Source organism: Colossoma macropomum, unplaced genomic scaffold, assembly GCF_904425465.1.
Source record: "Colossoma macropomum unplaced genomic scaffold, Colossoma_macropomum, whole genome shotgun sequence".
Taxonomy (NCBI): Eukaryota; Metazoa; Chordata; class Actinopteri; order Characiformes; family Serrasalmidae; genus Colossoma; species Colossoma macropomum.
Genome location: NW_023494796.1, coordinates 27,986,819 through 27,999,063, shown reverse-complemented (window position 1 = coordinate 27,999,063; position 12,245 = coordinate 27,986,819). Strand labels below are relative to the sequence as shown.

General features: G+C 40.1%; 2 protein-coding genes across 3 annotated transcripts in view; both read left to right on the top strand.

Annotated features, from left to right (window-relative positions):
• LOC118816691 (zinc finger protein 239-like) overlaps positions 1 to 12,245 on the top strand; it is a 79,755-nt gene that overhangs the window by 14,281 nt on the left and 53,229 nt on the right. The gene's annotated exons all lie outside the window — the stretch shown is intronic.
• Positions 3,695 to 7,404, top strand: LOC118816688 (zinc finger protein 501-like). Its single transcript, XM_036583215.1, has 2 exons — positions 3,695 to 3,794; positions 5,693 to 7,404. Exon 2 carries the CDS (start codon positions 5,754 to 5,756, stop codon positions 6,792 to 6,794), a length of 1,041 nt encoding a protein of 346 aa, XP_036439108.1. The 5' UTR covers positions 3,695 to 3,794; positions 5,693 to 5,753; the 3' UTR covers positions 6,795 to 7,404.

Sequence of the window (12,245 nt, the reverse complement as noted above, 5' to 3'; positions counted from 1 at the left end):
AGTAGTGAGGGGAGATGTGTGAAGGATTTTGCCCAGACAAGCAAGAAAATTGCTGTTAAAACAAGAGCATGAGAATCTTATGAAAACATACAGACCAACTTAAATGAGAGGTTTGTTTTTTGTAATTTAATTGGATGATCATATCATTACAGGCTCAGTTTAATTCACCTTTCAGTAACTATGATCACAGAAGCTGCATATATTTTTCGCAGTAAAGTTGGCTTTAGTTAACTTCCTCTCTTTCATTGCTCATGAAATAATCTGTCCACAGTGATCAACCCTACACCAAATAGATTTAAAATGTTCTTTGTGACTTTTCTCTGAAGACAGAGGGTCATTTGCGTCCCTGTCACTGTGTTCAGTAGGAACTGTCTAAAAAGTGCAACAATTGAGGACTTTATATGGTTTATTTCTCATGTACACCCGCATACCAAAAGTCATGGGACAGAAACTAGTTTCGTGTAGGTCCCCCTCTAGACAAGTAGCAAAGTGTAGCAACCTGACATGGCATCAATTCCACAAGTGGACCGAATACGTGGAGGGTTGTTGAGCCACGCCGTCTGATTAGCCATCCACTGCACTGTGGTATTGGTAGGTGCAGGATCTCTGGATCGTGAATGGACCTCTTCACCACATCCCATAAATGCTCGACTGGGGCAAACATGCAGGCTACATCATCCGTCTGAACTCTCCAGAAGACTCCTCAAACCAATTCTGGACAACTTTGGCCCAATGGCACGGTGCATTATCCTGCTGGATCCCATCATTGTCGGGGGATATGAAGTCCATGAAGGGCTGCAAATGGTCACCAAGCAGTGAAATGGTCAATGACGTGTTTCTAGGCAGACCAGTGGACCCTACCCATGCCATTAGAACACCAGTCTGGAACCACCATCTGCCTGCACAATGCCTTGATGACAACTGGGGTGCATGGCTTTATTGGGTCTGCGCCACACACAAACCCGACCATCAGCCCGAAACCATTGGTACTGTGACTCATCAGACCATGCCACAAGTTGCCAGTCCTCTAGGGTCCAGTTAGCAACCTCACGAGCCCAGGTTGGGCACTGTGTCCGGTGTCGTGGTGTTGACAGAGGTCTGGTGGGTCTTCTGCTCCCGTATCCTATGGAAGCTACAGAACGCTGCACTGACCTGCAGGTGTGTGGGGGTGTTCCTAATCCGTCCCCTTAGGAAACGCCACTTCATAATCAATTTACATACTGCTATCCCGTGAATTTTGACATGTCAGTGTCATCCAGGGGCATCATTAGACTAATTTACTGGGGCACATGCTCTCTTAAAATGTTGCTATGCCCCACTAAAATCACGACAGTAAAAAAGTCAATATGAAAGCCAGAAAGTGTTCTGTTTTATCCAGGATTGCTGAGGAGAACTGCACGACACACCACTTGAATTCGCTGCTGGTACTACATTATCCATAATTGTATCTGTGCAAAACCTTGAGCGGCCAATGCTTTCAGTCAGAGCATGTTTCTTGAATTTTTTGGAAATGAAGTTAAGGATATATACAGTTAAAATAAGTACTTAACAGGAAGCCAGTTATGCAGCAGACAAGGTAATGATAACTCAGAGCTATATGATTTGGCTAGCCACTTATAACCAAACCAAAAGTACCCATTAGACCACTAAAGCAAAGACATTAATTAAATGTCCATTTTTTAACAAGCCACAATGTGTCTAATGTGAAAACACAAAGGTTTTGTGAGATAAGCAACAGCAAGATAGAGTTGGGACTGTTAGGGTTTATTTACGGCACTTCACCAGCATCTCATTATAGTAGAAGAGAGACATTCTGACCAACAGAAGATTAAATACTGTGAAAATGTATGTGATAAATGACTGGTACATACCTGTACACTCTTCTTTTAGATCATAAAATACATGAAAGTGGTATGCCGCATGTTACTTCTCCGATTTTAACCCATCAAAAATACTTCAGTGACAATCTAAACTCATGAATCTTGAAGATTTAACTTAGCTAGCTTTTTCATGTCAAATCAGTGTTACTGATAGCAATTTAATTGTTTCATACCAGAAAAATACAATGACTAAGGGTGAATTAGCACACGCTCAACTAACTGGTAAGCCAGCAAACTCTCAAACAGTACTCTTATAGCAGTCAGTATCAGAGGCAGTAACCCAGAAAGGTGTCTGTAATGGAGGAAATGGCAGTAGGGTGTACCCATCAGTATTTCAGTGAATTCTAATAGCATCTCATAGTCATCTCCACTTTTATTAGAGAATCTCTGACTAAAAGATCATGGACAGACCATAATATGAAAGCTAAGCTTCAAAATAAAAGATTCATGCATATTTTGTGTCCTCTATACCACATTAGTGTTTAGCACAGGGCTGTCCAATCTTATCCGCAAAGGGCCGGTGTGGCTGCAGGTTTTCACTCCAAACAAGCTGAAGCACACCTGATTCCACTCATTTAATCAGCAGGTCTCAGTCTTCAAATGGCTGATCATGTGAGTTCCTGCTTTGTTGGAATGAAAACCTGCAGCCACACCGGCCCTTTGTGGATAAGACTGGACACATTATGGTGAACTATAACCCAAAGTCACTTAAAGGTACAATATATATATATATATATATATATATATATATATGTATGTATATGTGTATATATATGTATGTATATATATATATATATATATATATATATATATATATATATATATATATATATGTGTGTGTGTGTGTTTCTTAAATTACTCATAAAATAAGGTGACATTAGGTGACTTAATGAGGAATGACAACAGGTACACCTTCAGAGGAGCAAAGACTGAAGACTGGCAAGTTCTGCTTCTGTTCAGTATTGATAATGTGTTGTTATCCCTCCTAGCCAGCCTGCGCTAATGAGGACAGATAGAGTGGAGCGCCTAAAACTCTCTTACCATGATAAAATCGCAGTAATAACCCACTGCCTCGAGTGGCTTATTGCATTTCTAAAACGGTGGCCAACATAAAATATATTAAAATGCACGGTGTTTTAGATCATTTTAACTTTTCGTTTTTAGCCGTTTAGCTCCATTTACTCCCATTCATTGAGGACTCACTCGCGGGCGCCCTCTGCTGTTCAGCAGCCCTGTTTTTGGAATATGACCGGGGGGAAGTAGCCAGGCTCCTCATAAACCCCACACCCACCACACCACCCACTCCCAACTATCACTCGCTGCAGAACCAGAAGTCCAAAGGGGTGGAGCCGGACCTGATCCAACTCCGCCCACATCTTCTTTTCATTGGTCTAAAATCATCGCATTTCTACTGGTCTATAAATTAGTATGTGTTTCTTACGTTTTCCGCCTACGACTTATTTCATTGGTCTACCCTGTCGCGTTTTTACCTGTGGGAAACCCGCAGGTGTTGCTGGTGTTTTTGTTTTTTGTCTCGATGTCGCTCCGTCCTGAACGCCACAACACAGCCTTTATAATTATAACTGTTTTATCAACTAAATCCTGGAATTTCATAAGAGGGAGAAACTGTGTGTTCACTTGTTTACTTGAATCTGACGGGCAAGTATTAAAACCAACCAATTAAAACACGACGTAGGAGGAGTTGGATCAGATCCAGCCCTACCTCCTGGGCTTTTGGTTCTGCAGCATAAACCGGCTCTGCTTTCCACCAGTAGGGGGCGCTCTGACCACTAGCGTCATGAGTACATGTAGAGAAGAAGAAAGTTAAACGGGGAAAGCAGCCAGTGTTTGATATGGCGTTGGTCTGGTTCCGGTTCTGCTCCTCGCCGCGGGGCCGGTGTCTTTAGAGCAGATGTAAGTCGAAGTCAGAGCTTTGTACCAGTTTTTGAATGCATGCGTGTTCAGTCCGGTGATGTGTGTGTTTTGGCTGTAGCGCGTTGGCCTCGAGCTGTTGTTAGCATGATGCTGTTGTTTACCTGTGTGACCCTCGGCCCGTTTACTGTTTACTCACACAGGAGCTCGTTTATTCTTTATGGACACTGTATACCTGGTTACTGCATGAATCAGTCACAGTGCTGGCTGTGCTGCTGTTTTTTTGACCATTTCGTTTTACGCTTCAGCCTCCGCGCTGTGGACTGATAATGGTGTCTTTCCAGTGACTGACGGGATATTCTGCAGTTTATATACAGCATTCAGAAACTGGCAGATCTGTTTATTTATTCATACATCAAGCAGCCTGGAAGCCACATCAAACGAAGACTGAATGACTGAAACAGTGTGTATGGATTTTGTGTGCTGGTACTTCATGGGTGGGTGTGGAATACGTATAATACACTGATGGGTCATTATATTTTCAGTTTTCTGTTGCTGGTCATTGGCTGCTGGATTAAGAGGTGACAGATTAAGCATTTTCTGTTGCTGGTTTTGTTTCTTTATAAAATGGGTTTATATTTACAACTGCAAATAACAGCATCGACAACAACAGAGAACAGAACGAAACAAAACACACATTGAATCCAGTGGTGCCGAGTGCACTGTGTAGGACCGGCATAATGCCTACATCTCCCATGTGGAAAGATATTTTATAACTTATTGAAGTAAATAGATAGTAGCCAGACTTTGTAATGTGTAAACAGATGTAGGCAGGTGTGGTTGGTTGCACCTGTCGACACATTCCCATGAATTGATTTGATATGTATAGATTATTTTTCTTTTACCATGCAGCCCCCTTTCCTTTTTCAACAAATTTGTATGTTTGTAACTGTTTAACTGAGCGCATTAATCGGTCAAAACCTTCATTATCAGTTAATACTTTAATGATTGTCTGCATCCCTACTAAACATCTAAGGGCTTCAGTAAGCAGCTGACTGAAAATCAGGACTTGTGATTCAAAGGCTGTGCTCATGGGTGGAGTTTAAGGTTGAGTGGTTCTGTCTGACCAAATTAGTTTTCAAATTACGAAGAATAAAATGTGAAATAAGGACTAGTTTTAACATTTATACTAATGTGCATGTAAAATAAGTACATCCACTTTTATAGTAGATTGCCATGTACACAAATGATACAAAAATATTTTTGGCCTCATTTGCCAGTATCTTCCTAAGACTTTTCTTACATTTATTTCTGAAAAATTTCTGACATTAAAGATTGGACATAAATAATCTCCAATTTTACCGTGAGTTTTGATAGTTTCACTGTTGACTTTAGAACATTAGTAAAGAATCTTGCTACCGTCCATTGACTTGGATATCACTTACAAGACACGTACTTGATGCATATCAGAACTTTCGATTACAGAATATCACCAGTTTTACTGCACTGGTTGGATGTCCAAGTCAGATCCAGCTTTTACTAACCACAGCAGCAAAAGCTCTAACAAGAACAAAGAAGGCTGACCATGTTAGACCTGTTTTATCTACCCTGAACTGCCGTCTGGATATATTTTGTATTTATAATAATATGTTTCTGTCAACATATCGGAAGAAAACCTTGTATCTCTAAAATGCTAACTTTACAGGAGAAGGAAAAAAACAATCTGCAAAACAACAAAAATGGAGATACAAGGTTTTGTTCCAACAGCGGCAATATAGAGAAATGCAAGGCACTGTTTAAGTGAACTCGTGAACAATGTATTTGATAAATTAGGCTTTATCTCTGTCCGTAAACCCAACAGCCGGCACAGCTTTTGTCTTTGTACTATTGATCCTTTTGACAATGAATTTAACATTTTTTTTTTTTTTTGCCTCTTACAGGAATTATATCCTGATGCAAGTCTCCTGCTCCTGGTGATGACTACCACAACCCTGTCAGGAGATGCTACCAAGAGGACTATGTCACACTGCTGAGTCAGTAGAGATTAAACATGAGAACATGGCCCCCAGAAGAAGCTGTGGTACTGAGCAGACATCTGATACTGTTCACACTAACCCATCTCACAGACGAACACAAGAAAATTCAGACAATGGGAGAACTCACCAGTGCTCCGAGTGCGGAAAGAGTTTTATTGACAGATATAATCTCCGAAGACACCAGCGCATTCACAAAGGAAAGAAACCGTATCAGTGCTCCGAGTGTGGAAATAGTTTCATTGACAGATGTGGTCTCCAAAGACACGAGCGCATTCACACAGGAGAGAAACCGTATCAATGCGCAGAGTGTGGAATGAATTTTAATCAAAAAAGTAATCTCCAGGCACACCAGCGTATTCACACGGGAGAGAAGCCGTATCAGTGCTCAGAGTGCGGGAAGAGCTTTACTGACAGGCGTAATCTCCAAAATCACCAACGAATTCACACCGGAGAAAAACCCTACTACTGTTCAGAGTGTGGGAAAAGCTTTATGGCCAGATGTAATCTCCAAAACCACCAACGTATTCACACAGGAAAGAAACCGTATCAGTGCTCAGAGTGCGGGAAGAGCTTTATTGCCAGATGTAATTTTCAAAGACACCAGCGCGTTCACACAGGAGAGAAACCGTATCAGTGCTCAGAGTGTGGAAAGAGTTTTACTGACAAGCGTAACCTCCAGCAGCATCAGCGCATTCACACCGGAGAAAAAAACTATCGCTGCATGAATTGCAGGAAGAGTTTTATTAACAGACGTAATCTCCAAAGACACCAGCGCATTCACACAGGAGAGAAACCCTATTACTGTTCAGAGTGCGGAATGAATTTCGCTGTACAGAGCAGTTTCCAAAGACACCAGCGCGTTCACACGGGAGAGAAACCGTATCAGTGCTCTGAGTGTGGAAGGAGTTTTTCACAAAGTGATGCCCTCAAAAAACACCAGCGTGTTCACACTGAAAAGAAAGCTGGACAGGGGTTGCAGGGGTTAGAGAGCTATGTTGTGCTTTAACTTCTTAAGCCCTCAACCAAATTCATTTGCTCTTATTAAAGTTTATGCTTTTTTAATGTTTCTTTTTTTTTGACTTTATGCTGTTTGTATTTGTTTTGTTTGTGCCTCTTGTTTTCCAAGTCCAGGGAGATATCAGCATTATCTTTCGATCCAGTCTGTGTCTTCACCTCATCCTCACCTGCTCTGGTCCATGCTCCAGTCCACGTTTTTAAGATCTGTTGTTGTAATGGGGAAAGAACCACAGAGGCCTCCCCGTCAGAGATCAGTCTGATTTTTTTTTTTTGATTGATCTCTGACTGTTTAGCTTCTGACACTGCTTTGTTACTTAACTTTGTGATTTAGCTTAGGCACTTTTAAACCTGTTTTCTTTGTGATTTTATTTTTTTCTGAATGATATCTTTGTATATCTTTCAGGGTTTGGCATTTTGGGGATTTTTGGGGCTTTTCTTTGTTTTTTTGTTAGTCAGAGAATTTAAAAAGCTGTCTGTCTTTGTTGTTGTTGTTGTTGTTTTGTATTCATTGAGGTTAGTTAATGTTTCTCTTGGGGGTAAGTGTAGGTTCTGTTTGTTTTGGCTTTGGCCAAACCTGAAATTAGTGTCTTTACTTGTAAATGTGTAATTATTATTATTATTATTATTATTATTATTATCTTTCTGCCATGCTCCTTGCTGGTGTGTGACACGTTGCTCCATCTTGCTGGAAGTAACCTTCCGTTAACTCACGATCATCCAGTTGATTCACAAACTGTTCAAAAATGTCCAGGTACACACCGGCGTTCACGGTGGTGTCAAAGAAAATGGGGCCTATGATGCATAACCGAGACATTGCGCACCATACACTGACTTTTTGATCATGAAGCGGTTTTTGGTGAGTGGCAAGGGGATTTTCAGCGGCTCATATACGGGTGTTTTGTGAGTTAACATAACCCGACAAATGGAACCACGCCTCATCCTAGAACCTTGTGATGTCCAATATTCCTTTGTTGTCCTTCACAAACGCCTGGAACCAATGACAGTATCTGACTCTTCTCTCCATATCACTTGCTTTGAGCTCCTGAGTCTATTTTATTTTGAACATGAATTGCGAACTCTTCACAGACTTTAGCAGATAAATCATCATTAAACGCACTAGTAGATAAGTTAGGGTTAATTAGTCGGTCTATGGTGGAAAAAAGGATTTCTGCTGGATACCTGTCTGCTGATGATACTACTTACCCATCCGTTGTCTACTACAGTTAAGTCCAGTCAGGCCTGGTGTAGTACTTTCTCGATATTCTGGGACAAGGTAACAGACCCACGGCAGCTCAGGTGTAGTCCGTCCCTGCGGTAAAATGCCAGTTGCTCCCAGAAAACACTCCAGCTGTTCTTACACCAGCCTTGGAGCCAGCAGTGCAGCGCATAGAGCCTGCTGAACACCTCGTTTCCTCTCCGGTAGGTTGGCAGCGTTCCCGAGACGACGATCCTGGCCTTGGTTCTCTTCTTAATGGTGTCTAGAAGTTGTTACATACCTTGGGAAAGTCTTTGGAAAGTGCCTTCTAGATGCTTAAGTCTTTTCCCACTCTTTAGACAAAGCGAGAGCTGAAACGTTTCAGCAGTAGGGCAGGCTATAAGTGTGATGGCTGTAAGTAGCTCCCCTGTTCTTGTGAAACCTGATTTTGCAAAGTCTATCAAATCACAAGCTGATATCAGTGGAACCAGAGCTGGTGCAGTTCTCCTGCATGGCTTTGATCATTTTTATTTTTTGTGAAAACGTTTTGAACACCAACTTGCATACAGTGCCACAGATAAAGCCTTTTCCCTTTCCCTCACTTTCCAATATGGTGAAGTTTTCTTCAGTAGCAGTTCTAGCCTTATTACTCTTTTTCAACCTTGAAATTGTGCACAAGAGAGGCACTGGTAACATGATAGCTGATGCCGTCTCCAGGTGTTATGTTAAACCGATTGTTGTGCATCTTTATATGGGATTGACGCTAATAGGAGGGGGTGTTACGCCCGTCATTCTGTACTCCAGTACATGTCTCCCGCTCATCCTAACTCCGGTCCATGCTCCAGATCCCCCTCCTTGTTATGATGTCACACTGGGGGGGGGAATCAAAGAGGCCTCCTCAGATCCACTACCAGCTTTTGGCTCACGTGCTTTGACTTTGTTTTTTCCACTGTTTTTGATTTGCTCTCTTACTGTTTGCCTACCTTGTTACTTGACCTTGTGATTTAGTCCAGCCCCTTTAAACCTGTTTGCTTTGAGAATTTTTGTGTATATATATTATATTTTTGTATATCTTTGTAGTATAGTTTCACCGGGTGTAGGGTTCTGCTGCCATTTTTTTGGGTTTGTGTTAGTCAGGGAGTTGTCTTTTTACCATTATTTTGTTTAGGTTGATGTTAGTGTGTCTCTTGGAGTTAGTGTGGGTTCGATTTGTTGTTTTGGCCTTAGCCAAAACCGTCAGTCAGACTGGTTGTACAGACTTGTAAATTTGTACAGTACGCGTTCACTTTACTCTAAAGAGTTTCGCACAATGCAATTTTTTTTGCAGCCATTCTGTTTAAATGGTATTGTTTTTATGTGTGGACCATCAGATTTAATCTGTTCCAGCCAACAAGCTTTGTTTTTCAATAAATCTGACGATGACAATTTGATGTTTGTGGATGAAGTACTCATACTGAAAATTGATTTCTATTAGTATTAGTTGATGTAAAGTATCAAAATGATACACTAATTGGACAAAAGTACAAAATACTATTTACTGTATTATTACATACTATTACATGTTGTTCGTGGACTGCAGTGCTCCCTATGCTGTGCTCCTCATATTCACAAAGTCATGTAGTCAGCTGGTGCAGGCAAATTACATACAAGGGCATGCACGGATCATCTATATAGAGGAACTGTACGATTTAAATCCATTACATGTAATAATATTTGGATAGGATATTTTCCATGGGGAGGTGAGGTAATGCTAGCTTAACACAGGACGTCTGACTAGTTCGAACAAGATAAGAAATCTTGGCAGAAATGACAGATGGGAGTGGCTACTCGATTTAAGCACTGCCTTTAATCCAGAAAAGTGTGTGAAAAAAATGTGAAAACATTTAATTTAGCCATTATTCCGGTTACCCTACCCATCTGTCTTGTTGTTTTAAGTGAATGCAGCATCTTTACTATCTCCATTAGCATGAGAATACACAGTCAGCATAAGATGATTTTTTTTTTTCTGTTATTTTTCAAAGTTGTGAGTTGTACACATGAGAGAGGTTAGTAATGTTATAATATACAATAATATATATATATATATATATATATATATATAATAGCTTGATTTTCGCTTCAGAGAAAACTTCAACTATGGTCTGATACACCACTTCGTTACAGGAAAAAGCTATCTGTAATATCACTTATACTGTAATACATTACCTTGTATCACATTAACCAACAATACTGTTCCCTACCTAGGATGTATATTTTCAAGACAACGTTTACTTCTTAACTGAATTTTTTTTTAATTTGTCAAACTCAAATTAAACTCCGGTAAATGAGTGTCTGTTTACATGCACTTAATAATCTGATGATTATCAGATTTTAACAGTTATCGGACTATTCATGTAACCAGCATGCTCTAATTTCTTAGATTGGATTAAGGCCTAGAAGGCTCGTATTTAAGTGTGCAATGCCAATTTTGACTGGCTGAGAGAAGCTCGATGCTGCTGTAAACTACACACACCATATCCTACTGTTAATAAATTGCACGGCTTTTATAGAGCTGTTTATCGTGATGTTGTTAATAATAAATTGTTTATTTAAATATTTGTATTTTATTGTATTCTATTTTGCTGCTATTTAATGAAAGCAGTAATCCACAATGTGAGAGGCTATGTGACTGTCACAGTTTAGGGGTGTTGTTTGGCACAACTCAGTGTCTTCAGATTTTATTATGACACATCACAGACCGTGACTGAGAATGCGTATGCGAGAAAGCATGTGAACTTGAAAGAGGTGGATTACTTACTTGAACATACAATGTCCCAAATGCCTTAGGAGAAAAAAACTACAAGTGAAAACACTGTAATCCAAACCATGTTCAAATTGCATAAATGGACATTAAAGCCAAGTTCTGTATTTCTTGGTTTCAGTGAAAAGCTAATGGCTAGTCTATAACTTATCTGAAGCACTTATTAGTTTATTTATTAGTTTATTAGTATCATTTGGAGCTTAAACCTGGATTTTCTGTAAAGCTGCTTTCTGATGAAGCCAGTTGTTAAAAAAAAAAAGCACTATGCATAATGAAATAAATAAAAATAAACGCCTTGGTTTTAACCTGTTTTTTCTCCAGTTACAGTACATTTTCACCCATCTTAGTGCTTGTACTGTACTATAAAGCAGGGGTGTCAAATCTTATCCATGAACGGCCAGTGTGGATAAGACAAACAAAATACAGGGTGATTTAAAAAGATTCATCTGATTTCAAAGAGCCATATTTTTTACAGCCGTGAGGCGCCTAGGAACCAATCACATACCAACTGAAAGAGGGGGTTATAGAGTTTCTGACTGTCACCGGAAGACGGCTCCCTTCAGTCTGCGAGGAGATGAGACCTCTGAGCAGAAAGCGTTCATTTTTCTCCACTTAAATAAGAGTGAATCCATCATAACTGCAACGTGATTTTCAGAGCATTTGTCGTTGGTTCCACAACACTGGATGATCTCGGAAATTGCACTGAAAGAGCCGTGAGTACAGTGACACCCGACCTGCTCAATCAAGTATGGGATGAATTTGACTATCGCGTTGACGGTGACAGCTGGTGAAGATCATACTGAGCACATGTAACATTACATCATAAACTTTATGCTCATTTAAACCATTTACAATTTACTGCATTGTTCTGTAATGATTTACAAGTGAAATAAATCATTTTGAAATCAGATGAATCTTTTTATCATCCTGAATTTAATTTGCTAAGAAAGTTTGCTTTTATGTTTATAGTTTAAGAATAATGGTGAATTGTTGCAGAAAATCAGTTTTAGCAGTAATAATTTATGCGCTTAATTCAACAAAATTTAGTTTTTTTTTCACTTTTAGCAAAATCACTAAACCAGAATAATCAGGTAGAGAGAAAAGAAGGAGAGGTTTGAAATTTGGAGACCAGTCAAAAGATGGGACAGGATGAAAAAAGCATGGAAGAATTCAAAGAGCAGACTGAATCAGGCAGAAAGCCTCAGATCTGATTGGGTTAGCAACATGCGGCTCTTTTACTGCCCTGTTTGCGGCTCCACAGCCAAATTAGATTTTTAGGTAAAAAAAAACAAAAAAAACCTTTGCAGTAAAATAAAGCTCTGCCGTTCAACACAGTTTCAGCAATAAATGGTCTCAAACGCTGGAACTGCTAATTCACCACCTTTTAACCCTGAAGGTTGGCACACAGACTGCCAGTCACACAGCAACGCAGACAGGTTTCGCCT